The sequence below is a fragment of the Oncorhynchus mykiss genome, chromosome 25, assembly GCF_057628025.1.
Source record: "Oncorhynchus mykiss isolate SJ-2025 chromosome 25, ASM5762802v1, whole genome shotgun sequence".
NCBI lineage: Eukaryota > Metazoa > Chordata > Actinopteri > Salmoniformes > Salmonidae > Oncorhynchus > Oncorhynchus mykiss.
In genome coordinates this window covers 88,638,454-88,654,767 of record NC_143046.1, presented here as the reverse complement: position 1 = coordinate 88,654,767, position 16,314 = coordinate 88,638,454, and the positions used below count along the sequence as shown (strand labels likewise).

At 50.8% G+C, this 16,314-nt stretch overlaps 1 protein-coding gene across 2 annotated transcripts; it reads right to left on the bottom strand.

Moving 5' to 3' along the window:
- Window positions 1–1,103: 1,103 nt before the first annotated feature.
- Window positions 1,104–15,748, bottom strand: cox16 (cytochrome c oxidase assembly factor COX16). Of its 2 annotated transcripts, XM_036962210.2 has the most exons (4): window positions 15,586–15,748; window positions 14,996–15,073; window positions 3,055–3,123; window positions 1,104–1,487 (listed from the first exon to the last, which is right to left on the bottom strand). In XM_036962210.2, the coding sequence occupies exons 1-4, from the start codon at window positions 15,643–15,645 to the stop codon at window positions 1,374–1,376; spliced, it is 321 nt and encodes a 106-aa protein (XP_036818105.1). In that variant the 5' UTR covers window positions 15,646–15,748; the 3' UTR covers window positions 1,104–1,373.
- Between the last annotated feature and the right edge of the window lie 566 nt (window positions 15,749–16,314).

Below are 16,314 nucleotides of genomic sequence, written 5' to 3'. Positions count from 1 at the left end.
CACGCAGGCCTAGAGGTTCATATCCTAACCACACAGGCCTAGTGGTTCATATCCTAACCTCTCCACACAGGCCTAGTGGTTCATATCCTAACCGCTCCACACAGGCCTAGTGGTTCATATCCTAACCTCTCCACACAGGCCTAGTGGTTCAAATTCTAACCTCTCCACACAGGCCTAGTGGTTCATATCCTAACCTCTCCACACAGGCCTAGTGGTTCATATCCTTACCTCTCCACACAGGCTTAGTGGTTCATATCCTAACCTCTCCACACAGGCCTAGTGGTTCATATCATAACCTCTCCACACAGGCCTAGTGGTTCATATCCTAACCACACAGGCCTAGTGGTTCATATTCTAACCACTCCACACAGACCTAGTGGTTCATATCATAACCACACAGGCCTAGTGGTTCATATCCTAACCTCTCCACACAGGCCTAGTGGTTCATATCCTAACCTCTCCACACAGGCCTAGTGGTTCATATCATAACCACACAGGCCTAGTGGTTCATATCCTAACCACACAGGCCTAGTGGTTCACATCCTAACCTTTCCACACAGGCCTAGTGGTTCATATCATAACCACACAGGCCTAGTGGTTCATATCCTAACCACACAGGCCTAGTGGTTCATATCCTAACCACACAGGCCTAGTGGTTCATATCATAACCTCTCCACACAGGCCTAGTGGTTCATATCATAACCACACAGGCCTAGTGGTTCATATCATAACCTCTCCACACAGGCCTAGTGGTTCATATTCTAACCTCTCCACACAGGCCTAGTGGTTCATATCATAACCACACAGGCCCAGTGGTTCATATCCTAATCTCTCCACACAGGCCTAGTGGTTCATATTCTAACCTCTCCACACAGGCCTAGTGGTTCATATCCTAACCACTCCACACAGACCTAGTGGTTCATATCATAACCACTCCACACAGACCTAGTGGTTCATATCATAACCTCTCCACACAGGCCTAGTGGTTCATTTTCTCATCATGACAATTGCCGAGGCATGTACCAGGTATGTGTACCAATGCACATGCCACCTAGTGGCAAGACACTATGCCACCTAGTGGCCATATTGGACACAGACTCGTATTTCAAAACATTACATTTTTTTATATAACATATAAGACATGCACATTTGTTGTTTACATACAATTGGATCACAGATTCAACTGTCCATTTCCAAAACTCTCATTGACTCAAAGGTTTCGTTACTTTGAGTTACGACGATAAATACATATTATATTCCTCAAGCCATTGGCCTTGGTGATAACTTGGCCCTGTGTCTTCCCATCTCACTCAGTATATCCTGTTGCAAACCGTACGGGCCTCTGGTCAGCGGTATTCCGAGGCATATCTCCATCACGCTGCCTTGCCCTGTCTGGAGCGCTGCTGCTCTTGGTATTCCTTGGAGTCTTCCCAGGGACGAGGACCTCTGATGTTCCTCCACTCCTCCAGGTTTATATCCTTCATCTTCTGTTGTTGGGACAGAGAGACAACAGGACAGGGTTAGGGGCTTTACTCTACACGTCAGGGATAGGATCAGGTCAACACTGAACACCAGGAGGAGGTTTTACGAAAACCTCCACAGCACACCAGGAGGTTTTAGTAGATAACAGAACACCAGGGAGGAGGAGGTTTTAGTAGATAACAGAACACCAGGGAGGAGGAGGTTTTAGTAGATAACAGAACACCAGGGAGGAGGAGGTTTTAGTAGATAACAGAACAGCAGGAGGTTTTAGTAGATAACAGAACACCAGGAGGTTTTAGTAGATTTTTTTATTTTTTTATTTTTACCTTTATTTAACCAGGCAAGTCAGTTAAGAACAAATTCTTATTTTCAATGACGGCCTGGGAACAGTGGGTTAACTGCCTGTTCAGGGGCAGAACGACAGATTTGTACCTTGTCAGCTCGGGGGTTTGAACTCACAACCTTCCGGTTACTAGTCCAACGCTCTAACCACTAGGCTACCCTGCCGCCCCAGATAGATAGATAACAGAACACCAGGAGGTTTTAGTAGATAACAGAACACCAGGAGGTTTTAGTAGATAACAGAACACCGGGAGGTTTTAGTAGATAACAGAACACCAGGAGGTTTTAGTAGATAACAGAACACCAGGGAGGAGGAGGTTTTAGTAGATAACAGAACACCATGAGGTTTTAGTAGATAACAGAACACCAGGAGGTTTTAGTAGATAACAGAACACCAGGAGGTTTTAGTAGATAACAGAACACCAGGAGGTTTTAGTAGATAACAGAACACCAGGAGGTTTTAGTAGATAACAGAACACCAGGAGGTTTTAGTAGATAACAGAACACCAGGGAGGAGGAGGTTTTAGTAGATAACAGAACACCATGAGGTTTTAGTAGATAACAGAACACCAGGAGGTTTTAGTAGATAACAGAACACCGGGAGGTTTTAGTAGATAACAGAACACCAGGAGGTTTTAGTAGATAACAGAACACCAGGGAGGAGGAGGTTTTAGTAGATAACAGAACACCATGAGGTTTTAGTAGATAACAGAACACCAGGAGGTTTTAGTAGATAACAGAACACCAGGAGGTTTTAGTAGATAACAGAACACCAGGAGGTTTTAGTAGATAACAGAACACCAGGAGGTTTTAGTAGATAACAGAACACCAGGAGGTTTTAGTAGATAACAGAACACCAGGAGGTTTTAGTAGATAACAGAACACCAGGAGGTTTTAGTAGATAACAGAACACCAGGAGGTTTTAGTAGATAACAGAACACCAGGAGGTTTTAGTAGATAACAGAACACCAGGAGGTTTTAGTAGATAACAGAACACCAGGAGGTTTTAGTAGATAACAGAACACCAGGAGGTTTTAGTAGATAACAGAACACCAGGAGGTTTTAGTAGATAACAGAACACCAGGGGGGGGGGGGGGGGTGTAGTAGATAACATATTTAATGATTAAAGATAAGGAAGAATCATATCCTTGAGTCTTCCAGGATGGTATCAGAGAATACAGCATTACAGTACAAACACAGATCAACTCCCCTCGTCCATCAGACACCTACCTGGTACTCCTCCTCCAGGATAACAGACTGTTTCTGGGGGTTCACCTTGGCCTCTAGGGTGGGATCCAGCTGGAGGAGAGAGAAGAAGAGAGGAATGGTTTGTGCCACACACACACACACAAGGCAGCTCCTTATTCACACACACAGACCGACACACCGATCTGAACTGTGATCTGGTGAACAAACTGTATATTTGATCATGTACATTTTCTGAAACACACAGCTGGTCTAAATCACAGCTCTCAACTGAATGGGGGGGGGGGGGGGGGGGGGGGGGGGCATGAGGGAGGAAGGGGGAGAGGAGGAGGGAGGGAGGGAGGAAGGGGAAGAGGAGGAGGAGGGAAGGGGGGGAGAAGAACTCTTGACAATCAAAATGAGACAGCCTCCTCCTCCTTCCCTTTCTCATGCCCTTCCCTCCTCCCCCTCCTCATTGCCCTTCCCTCACCCTCTTCCCTCCTCATGCCCTTCTCCACCCCCTCCTCCTCCTACCTCCCCTTCCCTCCTCATGCCCTTCCCTCCTCCCTCCCCCCCCTCCATGCCCTTCTCTCCATCTATTATTTCTGTAATGTATAAATGATGACAGAAGCCAGAGGTAGTCTAGTTTCTAGCTGGCAAGTCGGAGAGAAGAAAACTGGCAGCGTAGAAAAGATGAGCACTAAGCTGACTCATTCACAGCCAGAAGTTACACCCCTCTTCCCCTGTCTCTTCTCTACCCAGAGAGTTGGCACAATTACAAATGGCCCTGTTTCCCTGATCAATTATTCAGCTTAATTTGGAGAAATGTCACCAGGTTGAGTAAAACAGCCAGCTTACCAGCCAAGCCAGATGACTTGGGAGAGGTCGCTTTCTGTCTTTTCTTAGCTGTAGCATATTACAATCATTTTGAAATAAAGCCAATAATTTAATTTGTGTACCTCTTTGACACTGAGCACTTAACGAAACATTACACTAAAACCCCCAAAAGGCTGAGCGTAGTGTAACAGACTGCGGTGGGAGGGGAGGAACCCTGAGAGGAGACCAACTCTAGATGGGAGGAACCCTGAGAGGAGACCAACTCTAGATGGGAGGGGAGGAACCCTGATGGGAGACCAACTCTAGATGGGAAGGGAGGAACCCTGATGGGAGACCAACTCTAGAGGTAGGGAAGAAACCTTGAGAGGAGACCAACTCTAGATGGGAAGGAACCCTGAGAGGAGACCAACTCTAGATGGGAAGGAACCCTGAGAGGAGACCAACTCTAGATGGGAAGGAACCCTGAGAGGAGACCAACTCTAGAGGTAGGGAAGAAACCCTGAGAGGAGACCAACTCTAGAGGTAGGGAAGAAACCCTGAGAGGAGACCAACTCTAGAGGTAGGGAAGAAACCCTGAGAGGAGACCAACTCTAGATGGGAAGGAACACTGAGAGGAGACCAACTCTAGAGGGAAGAAACTCTGAGAGGAGACCAACTCTAGAGGGAAGAAACCCTGAGAGGAGACCAACTCTAGATGGGAAGGAACCCTGATGGGAGACCAACTCTAGAGGGGAGGGAAGGAACCCTGAGAGGAGACCAACTCTAGAGGGAGGGAAGGAACCCTGAGAGGAGACCAACTCTAGAGATAGGGAAGAAACCTTGAGAGGAGACCAACTCTAGAGGGAAGAAACTCTGAGAGGAGACCAACTCTAGAGGGAAGAAACCCTGAGAGGAGACCAACTCTAGATGGGAAGGAACCCTGATGGGAGACCAACTCTAGAGGGGAGGGAAGGAACCCTGAGGGGAGACCAACTCTAGATGGGAAGGAACCCTGAGAGGAGACCAACTCTAGATGGGAAGGAACCCTAAGAGGAGACCAACTCTAGATGGGAAGGAACCCTGATGGGAGACCAACTCTAGAGGGGAGGGAAGGAACCCTGAGAGGAGACCAACTCTAGATGGGAGGGAAGGAACCCTGAGAGGAGACCAACTCTAGATGGGAGGGAAGGAACCCTGAGAAGAGACAAACTCTTGAGGGAGGGAAGGAACCCTGAGAGGAGACCAACTCTAGATGGGAGGGGAGGAACCCTGATGGGAGACCAACTCTAGATGGGAAGGGAGGAACCCTGATGGGAGACAACTCTAGATGGGAGGGAACCCTGAGAGGAGACCAACTCTAGATGGGAGGGAACCCTGAGAGGAGACCAACTCTAGAGGTAGGGAAGAAACCCTGAGAGGAGACCAACTCTAGATGGGAAGGAACCCTGAGAGGAGACCAACTCTAGATGGGAAGGAACCCTGAGAGGAGACCAACTCTAGATGGGAAGAAACCCTGAGAGGAGACCAACTCTAGATGGGAAGAAACCCTGAGAGGAGACCAACTCTAGATGGGAAGAAACCCTGAGAGGAGACCAACTCTAGATGGGAAGAAACCCTGAGAGGAGACCAACTCTAGATGGGAAGGAACCCTGATGGGAGACCAACTCTAGAGGGGAGGGAAGGAACCCTGATGGGAGACCAACTCTAGAGGGGAGGGAAGGAACCCTGAGAGGAGACCAACTCTAGATGGGAGGGAAGGAACCCTGATGGGAGACCAACTCTAGAGGGGAGGGAAGGAACCCTGAGAGGAGACCAACTCTAGATGGGAAGAAACCCTGAGAGGATACCAACTCTAGATGGGAAGAAACCCTGAGAGGAGACCAACTCTAGATGGGAAGGAACCCTGAGAGGAGACCAACTCTAGATGGGAAGAAACCCTGAGAGGAGACCAACTCTAGATGGGAAGGAACCCTGAGAGGAGACCAACTCTAGAGGGGAGGGAAGGAACCCTGAGAGGAGACCAACTCTAGATGGGAAGAAACCCTGAGAGGATACCAACTCTAGATGGGAAGAAACCCTGAGAGGAGACCAACTCTAGATGGGAAGGAACCCTGAGAGGAGACCAAATCTAGATGGGAAGGAACCCTGAGAGGAGACCAACTCTAGATGGGAAGGAACCCTGAGAGGAGACCAACTCTAGATGGGAAGGAACCCTGAGAGGAGACCAACTCTAGGTGGGAAGGAACCCTGAGAGGAGACCAACTCTAGATGGGAAGAAACCCTGAGAGGAGACCAACTCTAGATGGAAGGAACCCTGAGAGGAGACCAACTCTAGATGGGAAGGAACCCTGAGAGGAGACCAACTCTAGATGGGAAGAAACCCTGAGAGGAGACCAACTCTAGATGGGAGGAATCCTGAGAGGAGACCAACTCTAGATGGGAGGTATCCTGAGAGGAGACCAACTCTAGATGGAAGGGGAGGAACCCTGATGGGAGACCAACTCTAGATGGAAGGGGAGGATCCTTGATGGGAGACCAACTCTAGATGGGAAGGAACCCTGAGAGGAGACAAACTCTAGATGGGAAGGAACCCTGAGAGGAGACCAACTCTAGATGGGAGGGAAGGAACCCTGAGAGGAGACCAACTCTAGATGGGAGGGAAGGAACCCTGAGAGGAGACCAACTCTAGGTGGGAGGGAAGGAACCCTGAGAGGAGACCAACTCTAGATGGGAAGGAACCCTGAGAGGAGACCAACTCTAGATGGGAAGGAACCCTGAGAGGAGACCAACTCTAGATGGGAAGGAACCCTGAGAGGAGACAAACTCTAGATGGGAAGGAACCCTGAGAGGAGACCAACTCTAGATGGGAGGGAAGGAACCCTGAGAGGAGACCAACTCTAGGTGGGAGGGAAGGAACCCTGAGAGGAGACCAACTCTAGATGGGAGGAACCCTGAGAGGAGACCAACTCTAGATGGGAAGGAACCCTGATGGGAGACCAACACTAGATGGGAAGGAACCCTGATGGGAGACCAACTCTAGAGGGGAGGGAAGGAACCCTGAGAGGAGACCAACTCTAGAGGTAGGGAAGAAACCCTGAGAGGAGACCAACTCTAGAGGTAGGGAAGAAACCCTGAGAGGAGACCAACTCTAGATGGGAAGGAACCCTGAGAGGAGACCAACTCTAGATGGGAAGGAACCCTGAGAGGAGACCAACTCTAGATGGGAGGGATCCTGAGAGGAGACCAACTCTAGATGGGAGGAACCCTGAGAGGAGACCAACTCTAGATGGGAGGAACCCTGAGAGGAGACCAACTCTAGATGGGAAGGAACCCTGATGGGAGACCAACTCTAGATGGGAAGGAACCCTGATGGGAGACCAATTCTAGAGGGGAGGGAAGGAACCCTGAGAGGAGACCAACTCTAGATGGGAAGGAACCCTGATGGGAGACCAACTCTAGATGGGAAGGAACCCTGATGGGAGACCAACTCTAGAGGGGAGGGAAGGAACCCTGAGAGGAGACCAACTCTAGATGGGAAGGAACCCTGATGGGAGACCAACTCTAGATGGGAAGGAACCCTGATGGGAGACCAACTCTAGATGGGAAGGAACCCTGATGGGAGACCAACTCTAGAGGGGAGGGAAGGAACCCTGATGGGAGACCAACTCTAGAGGGGAGGGAAGGAACCCTGAGAGGAGACCAACTCTAGATGGGAAGGAACCCTGATGGGAGACCAACTCTAGAGGGGAGGGAAGGAACCCTGATGGGAGACCAACTCTAGAGGGGAGGGAAGGAACCCTGAGAGGAGACCAACTCTAGATGGGAGGGAAGGAACCCTGATGGGAGACCAACTCTAGAGGGGAGGGAAGGAACCCTGAGAGGAGACCAACTCTAGAGGGAGGGAAGGAACCCTGAGAGGAGACCAACTCTAGAGGGAAGAAAACCTGAGAGGAGACCAACTCTAGATGGGAGGGAAGGAACCCTGAGAGGAGACCAACTCTAGATGGGAAGGAAACCTGATGGGAGCAACTCTAGAAGGGAGGGAAGGAACCCTGAGGGGAGACCAACTCTAGATGGGAGGGAAGGAACCCTGAGAGGAGACCAACTCTAGAAGGGAGGGAAGGAACCCTGAGGTGAGACCAACTCTAGATGGGAAGGAACCCGGATGGGAGACCAACTCTAGAGGGGAGTCCCAAATGACATCGTGTCTGCGGGTTCTCCCTCCTCGCTTGTACTTTCACATTTTTATTTAACCTTTTATTTAACTAGGCAAGTCAGTTAAGAACAAATTCTTATTTACAATGACGGCCTACCGAGGAACAGTGGGATAACTGCCTTGTTCAGGGGCAGAATGACAGATTTTTTTAAACCTTGGGGATTTGATCTAGCAACCTTTCGGTTACTGGCCCAACGCTCTAACCACTAAGCTACCCTGCCGGCTACCTACTTGATTGATTAATGAAGGTCCCTAATTGGTAAGGAACTCCCCTCACCTGGTTGTCTAGGTCTTAATTGAAAGGGAATAAAAAATTGTTTTTAATAAACCTATGGACACGAGTCCCTCCACAGAATGAGTTGGACCCCCCCTGACATAGGGAGCCATTTGGGATTCAACCCATGTTGGTCTGGAGGGGCTTCAATGGAATGAGTCATTGAGAAAGAGCTCTAATTGGGTCATAGAGACAGTCAGCGGCTTTAAGACTTAACTAGGTCGCTGTCTGGGAGGGAAGATGGAGTGGTTTGTAGAGTAACGTACTGTAGCTAACGTGTGTGTGTGTGTGTGTGAACTGCACTCCAACCCACGGCTATTTAGCCAGGCCTTGGCATACATTAGATTATTTCTCTCACACACGCAGATGCCACACACACACAAAAACTTAAAAACACACAATCACAGAAGCAGCAGTCACTGCTGAGGCCCAGGGTTTAGAGTGAGATCCAGGGTTTAGAGTAAGATCCAGGGTTTAGAGTAAGATCCAGGGTTTAGAGTGAGATCCAGGGTTTAGAGTGAGATCCAGGGTTTAGAGTGAGATCCAGGGTTTAGAGTGAGATCCAGGGTTTAGAGTGAGATCCAGGGTTTAGAGTGAGATCCAGGGTTTAGAGTGAGATCCAGGGTTTAGAGTGAGATCCAGGGTTTAGAGTGAGATCCAGGGTTTAGAGGGAGATCCAGGGTTTAGAGGGAGATCCAGGGTTTAGAGGGAGGCCCAGGGTTTAGAGGGAGGCCCAGGGTTTAGAGTGAGACTGTCACTGCTGAGGCCCAGGGTTTAGAGTGAGATCCAGGGTTTAGAGGGAGATCCAGGGTTTAGAGGGAGGCCCAGGGTTTAGAGGGAGGCCCAGGGTTTAGAGTGAGACTGTCACTGCTGAGGCCCAGGGTTTAGAGTGAGATCCAAGGTTTAGAGGGAGATCCAGGGTTTAGAGGGAGATCCAGGGTTTAGAGGGAGATCCAGGGTTTAGAGTGAGACTGTCACTGCTGAGGCCCAGGGTTTAGAGTGAGATCCAGGGTTTAGAGGGAGATCCAGGGTTTAGAGGGAGGCCCAGGGTTTAGAGGGAGACTGTCACTGCTGAGGCCCAGGGTTTAGAGTGAGATCCAGGGTTTAGAGGGAGATCCAGGGTTTAGAGGGAGACTGTCACTGCTGAGGCCCAGGGTTTAGAGGGAGGCTGTCACTGCTGAGGCCCAGGGTTTAGAGGGAGACTGTCACTGCTGAGACCCAGGGTTTAGAGGGAGGCTGTCACTGCTGAGACCCAGGGTTTAGAGGGAGGCTGTCACTGCTGAGGCCCAGGGTTTAGAGGGAGACTGTTACTGCTGAGGCCCAGGGTTTAGAGGGAGGCTGTCACTGCTGAGACCCAGGGTTTAGAGGGAGATCCAGGGTTTAGAGTGAGATCCAGGGTTTAGAGGGAGACTGTCACTGCTGAGGCCCAGGGTTTAGAGGGAGATCCAGGGTTTAGAGTGAGATCCAGGGTTTAGAGGGAGACTGTCACTGCTGAGGCCCAGGGTTTAGAGGGAGGCTGTCACTGCTGAGGCCCAGGGTTTAGAGGGAGACTGTCACTGCTGAGGCCCAGGGTTTAGAGGGAGGCTGTCACTGCTGAGGCCCAGGGTTTAGAGGGAGACTGTCACTGCTGAGGCCCAGGGTTTAGAGGGAGGCTGTCACTGCTGAGGCCCAGGGTTTAGAGGGAGACTGTCACTGCTGAGGCCCAGGGTTTAGAGGGAGGCTGTCACTGCTGAGGCCCAGGGTTTAGAGGGAGACTGTCACTGCTGAGACCCAGGGTTTAGAGGGAGGCTGTCACTGCTGAGACCCAGGGTTTAGAGGGAGGCTGTCACTGCTGAGGCCCAGGGTTTAGAGGGAGACTGTTACTGCTGAGGCCCAGGGTTTAGAGGGAGGCTGTCACTGCTGAGGCCCAGGGTTTAGAGGGAGACTGTCACTGCTGAGACCCAGGGTTTAGAGGGAGACTGTCACTGCTGAGACCCAGGGTTTAGAGGGAGGCTGTCACTGCTGAGGCCCAGGGTTTAGAGGGAGGCTGTCACTGCTGAGGCCCAGGGTTTAGAGGGAGACTGTCACTGCTGAGACCCAGGGTTTAGAGGGAGACTGTCACTGCTGAGGCCCAGGGTTTAGAGGGAGACTGTCACTGCTGAGGCCCAGGGTTTAGAGTGAGGCCCAGGGTTTAGAGGGAGACTGTCACTGCTGAGGCCCAGGGTTTAGAGTGAGACCCAGGGTTTAGCGGGAGGCTGTCACTGCTGAGGCCCAGGGTTTAGAGGGAGGCTGTCACTGCTGAGGCCCAGGGTTTAGAGGGAGACTGTCACTGCTGAGACCCAGGGTTTAGAGGGAGACTGTCACTGCTGAGGCCCAGGGTTTAGAGTGAGACCCAGGGTTTAGCGGGAGGCTGTCACTGCTGAGGCCCAGGGTTTAGAGTGAGGCCCAGGGTTTAGAGTGAGACCCAGGGTTTAGAGGGAGGCTGTCACTGCTGAGGCCCAGGGTTTAGAGGGAGACTGTCACTGCTGAGGCCCAGGGTTTAGAGTGAGACCCAGGGTTTAGCGGGAGGCTGTCACTGCTGAGGCCCAGGGTTTAGAGGGAGGCCCAGGGTTTAGAGTGAGACCCAGGGTTTAGAGGGAGGCTGTCACTGCTGAGGCCCAGGGTTTAGAGGGAGACTGTCACTGCTGAGGCCAAGGGTTTAGAGGGAGACTGTCACTGCTGAGGCCCAGGGTTTAGAGGGAGACTGTCACTGCTGTGGGCCAGGGTTTAGAGTGAGATCCAGGGTTTAGAGGGAGATCCAGGGTTTAGAGTGAGATCCAGGGTTTAGAGTGAGATCCAGGGTTTAGAGTGAGACTGTCACTGCTGAGGCCCAGGGTTTAGAGTGAGATCCAGGGTTTAGAGGGAGATCCAGGGTTTAGAGGGAGATCCAGGGTTTAGAGGGAGATCCAGGGTTTAGAGTGAGACTGTCACTGCTGAGGCCCAGGGTTTAGAGTGAGATCCAGGGTTTAGAGGGAGATCCAGGGTTTAGAGGGAGATCCAGGGTTTAGAGGGAGATCCAGGGTTTAGAGTGAGACTGTCACTGCTGAGGCCCAGGGTTTAGAGTGAGATCCAGGGTTTAGAGGGAGATCCAGGGTTTAGAGGGAGGCCCAGGGTTTAGAGGGAGACTGTCACTGCTGAGGCCCAGGGTTTAGAGTTAGATCCAGGGTTTAGAGGGAGATCCAGGGTTTAGAGGGAGACTGTCACTGCTGAGGCCCAGGGTTTAGAGGGAGGCTGTCACTGCTGAGGCCCAGGGTTTAGAGGGAGACTGTCACTGCTGAGACCCAGGGTTTAGAGGGAGGCTGTCACTGCTGAGACCCAGGGTTTAGAGGGAGGCTGTCACTGCTGAGGCCCAGGGTTTAGAGGGAGACTGTTACTGCTGAGGCCCAGGGTTTAGAGGGAGGCTGTCACTGCTGAGGCCCAGGGTTTAGAGGGAGACTGTCACTGCTGAGACCCAGGGTTTAGAGGGAGATCCAGGGTTTAGAGTGAGATCCAGGGTTTAGAGGGAGACTGTCACTGCTGAGGCCCAGGGTTTAGAGGGAGATCCAGGGTTTAGAGTGAGATCCAGGGTTTAGAGGGAGTCTGTCACTGCTGAGGCCCAGGGTTTAGAGGGAGGCTGTCACTGCTGAGGCCCAGGGTTTAGAGGGAGACTGTCACTGCTGAGACCCAGGGTTTAGAGGGAGGCTGTCACTGCTGAGACCCAGGGTTTAGAGGGAGGCTGTCACTGCTGAGGCCCAGGGTTTAGAGGGAGACTGTTACTGCTGAGGCCCAGGGTTTAGAGGGAGGCTGTCACTGCTGAGGCCCAGGGTTTAGAGGGAGACTGTCACTGCTGAGACCCAGGGTTTAGAGGGAGACTGTCACTGCTGAGACCCAGGGTTTAGAGGGAGACTGTCACTGCTGAGGCCCAGGGTTTAGAGGGAGACTGTCACTGCTGAGGCCCAGGGTTTAGAGTGAGACCCAGGGTTTAGAGGGAGACTGTCACTGCTGAGGCCCAGGGTTTAGAGTGAGACCCAGGGTTTAGCGGGAGGCTGTCACTGCTGAGGCCCAGGGTTTAGAGGGAGGCTGTCACTGCTGAGGCCCAGGGTTTAGAGGGAGACTGTCACTGCTGAGACCCAGGGTTTAGAGGGAGACCCAGGGTTTAGCGGGAGGCTGTCACTGCTGAGGCCCAGGGTTTAGAGTGAGGCCCAGGGTTTAGAGTGAGACCCAGGGTTTAGAGGGAGGCTGTCACTGCTGAGGCCCAGGGTTTAGAGGGAGACTGTCACTGCTGAGGCCCAGGGTTTAGAGTGAGACCCAGGGTTTAGCGGGAGGCTGTCACTGCTGAGGCCCAGGGTTTAGAGTGAGGCCCAGGGTTTAGAGTGAGACCCAGGGTTTAGAGGGAGGCTGTCACTGCTGAGGCCCAGGGTTTAGAGGGAGACTGTCACTGCTAAGGCCAAGGGTTTAGAGGGAGACTGTCACTGCTGAGGCCCAGGGTTTAGAGGGAGACTGTCACTGCTGTGGGCCAGGGTTTAGAGTGACACTGTCACTGCTGAGACCCAGGGTTTAGAGGGAGACCCAGGGTTTAGAGGGAGACTGTCACTGCTGAGACCCAGGGTTTAGAGGGAGACTGTCACTGCTGAGGCCCAGGGTTTAGAGGGAGACTGTTACTGCTGAGGCCCAGGGTTTAGAGGGAGGCTGTCACTGCTGAGGCCCAGGGTTTAGAGGGAGACTGTCACTGCTGAGACCCAGGGTTTAGAGGGAGACTGTCACTGCTGAGACCCAGGGTTTAGAGGGAGACTGTCACTGCTGAGGCCCAGGGTTTAGAGGGAGACTGTCACTGCTGAGGCCCAGGGTTTAGAGTGAGACCCAGGGTTTAGAGGGAGACTGTCACTGCTGAGGCCCAGGGTTTAGAGTGAGACCCAGGGTTTAGCGGGAGGCTGTCACTGCTGAGGCCCAGGGTTTAGAGGGAGGCTGTCACTGCTGAGGCCCAGGGTTTAGAGGGAGACTGTCACTGCTGAGACCCAGGGTTTAGAGGGAGACCCAGGGTTTAGCGGGAGGCTGTCACTGCTGAGGCCCAGGGTTTAGAGTGAGGCCCAGGGTTTAGAGTGAGACCCAGGGTTTAGAGGGAGGCTGTCACTGCTGAGGCCCAGGGTTTAGAGGGAGACTGTCACTGCTGAGGCCCAGGGTTTAGAGTGAGACCCAGGGTTTAGCGGGAGGCTGTCACTGCTGAGGCCCAGGGTTTAGAGTGAGGCCCAGGGTTTAGAGTGAGACCCAGGGTTTAGAGGGAGGCTGTCACTGCTGAGGCCCAGGGTTTAGAGGGAGACTGTCACTGCTAAGGCCAAGGGTTTAGAGGGAGACTGTCACTGCTGAGGCCCAGGGTTTAGAGGGAGACTGTCACTGCTGTGGGCCAGGGTTTAGAGTGACACTGTCACTGCTGAGACCCAGGGTTTAGAGGGAGACCCAGGGTTTAGAGGGAGACTGTCACTGCTGAGACCCAGGGTTTAGAGGGAGACTGTCACTGCTGAGGCCCAGGGTTTAGAGGGAGACTGTCACTGCTGTGGGCCAGGGTTTAGAGTGACACTGTCACTGCTGAGACCCAGGGTTTAGAGGGAGACCCAGGGTTTAGAGGGAGACTGTCACTGCTGAGACCCAGGGTTTAGAGGGAGACTGTCACTGCTGAGACCCAGGGTTTAGAGGGAGACTGTCACTGCTGAGACACAGGGTTTAGAGTGACACTGTCACTGCTGAGACCCAGGGTTTAGAGGGAGACCCAGGGTTTAGAGTGACACTGTCACTGCCGAGGCCCAGGGTTTAGAGGGAGACTGTCATTGCGGTGAGCGTTACCGGTATAAACGGCGGTGAGCGTTACCGGTATAAACGGCGGTGAGCGTTACCGGTATAAACGGGGGGTCATTTGGTATCCAGGGGGATAGGGGGGTCATTTGGTATCCAGGGGGATAGGGGGGGGTCATTTGGTATCCAGGGGGATAGGGGGGTCATTTGGTATCCAGGGGGATAGGGGGGTCATTTGGTATCCAGGGGGATAGGGGGGTCATTTGGTATCCAGGGGGATAGGGGGGTCATTTGGTATCCAGGGAATAGGGGGTAATTTTATCATCATAGCTATTCATATAAGAGCACCGTTTTTTTTCCCCATCAAAGATACTAGTTAGTGATAGGTGGTATATAGCATATCCAGCTGCATAGAGGTATAATGATTCTGTCACATAATGTACCGATTCCAGTCCTAGAGGGCAGCACTGATAACATTGTGCTATTTTGACACCTAAAGGATCTAGCGTACCTGTGTCGTGACTGACTCTCGCATGAGCAGTAATCTGTCTACCGGGTAGGGCTACAGCCGAACACTCAGTGCCGGTGCCACAGTGCCATCAAATCATCAGTCAAACGTTCACACACACGCACACATTTGAACGGGTAATATTATATACACGTAAAAAATAAACGTTATATTATAAAAAGGTAATTGATACCTCTAGAATATAAGATATTGCTGAGGAATCAAATAACCTCGGAGGACTATAAGGGAGTTATACTCCTCAGCGCCTCAGGATGGCTCATACTGCCTGTCTGTTCTGTTGGTCTCCTCTTCACAGTGTCTACGACAGTTTTTCATACATTTCAGAGGACACAGTGTTGATTTCATTATGCTGGATCAGCTGCTTTACCTTCTTCATGATCTTCTGAGCATCGTAGCGGATCTGTGTGAACTCCCGGAGCCCAAAGGAACCTCCCACTACCAGCAACTTAGAAACAGAATCCATATTTTGGTTTCATAATGAGGCATTGTCATCAATATACAGTACATTCATACTATCTCTGACTGCACTAACTATTGAAACTAAAATTGTATGCTGTCAGGGATGAATATGCAGTTATGTGTTTAAACAAGAGGACGGACGATTTATTAGTGCTTCTAGTTAACATATCTATTGAAGATGATGTCTCAGGTCACTTGTACTTTCATTGTTTGGAGATTGGCTTGTATTTTGTCAGTCGCTTCAGCAGCTAACGGCACGAAACCACTTAACTAGCTAGCTATGAGTTAATTGATCGGATTTTATAATGACTGTTCTTCGTGTTTGTAGCCTACATGTTGATGCTAATGCTCAAGCTGCTATCTAGTTCATGTAGTCAACTTTAGCTAACTTTAGCTGATAAGCTAATAGCCACTGATAGCTAAGCTAGCTACCCTCTCTCTAGCGAGCAAAAGTCTAGTCACGAAACTGAAAAAGACAGTATCAAACCTATGACTCACCAACATGGGAACTCCATATTTAAGGGTTTTGTTCCTCTGTAATGCTTTGAAGGTCAACATGATTATTCGACCCAGATAACGCTACAACCCCATGTTACTTGTTGTTCACTGCGGAAGGTGAATTCTGTCGGACGCACTGACGAGTAAGTCCTACTCCCTATAATTCCCGGATGTTCCATAAACTCCCATTTTTAGTTCCGCATGTGGAGTGACAGAGGTAGAAACACTGAAGCAGTGTTATTTGTATGATTTTGGCTGATGAATTATTGGTCATACGTATGAGATATGTGGGCATATTACTTTAGTCACATGTTATATTTAGAAAAAAAAGCCCCACATTAGCTACATGTTTCTGTAAATAACATTGATCTAAATAACATGCCAAACCCACTTAATTAATTTCTTCCATTGTCCATATTACTGTAATTTGATTACAGAATCCAACATAAATATGTAAGTGAATCAAGGAAATGAATAAGCTCTTCTCTCAGTCTCTTCTTCTTTATCAGCCTCTGAATCCATTCTTCAATCTTCTTCTGGCAGACGACCAGAGCCAGCAGCCCAAAGAAAACGCTGTACAGGAACAGGATTCTTCTCAAACACAAAGTAATAGAACTACTTCTTGCTAGCAGGGTGGACTGAACTTGGGTATATAACCTCCCAGGGCTCAAATGTCAGAATATGATATTGCATATTCCTCTTGTATCCTCAGCATTGCCCTATAGCCAA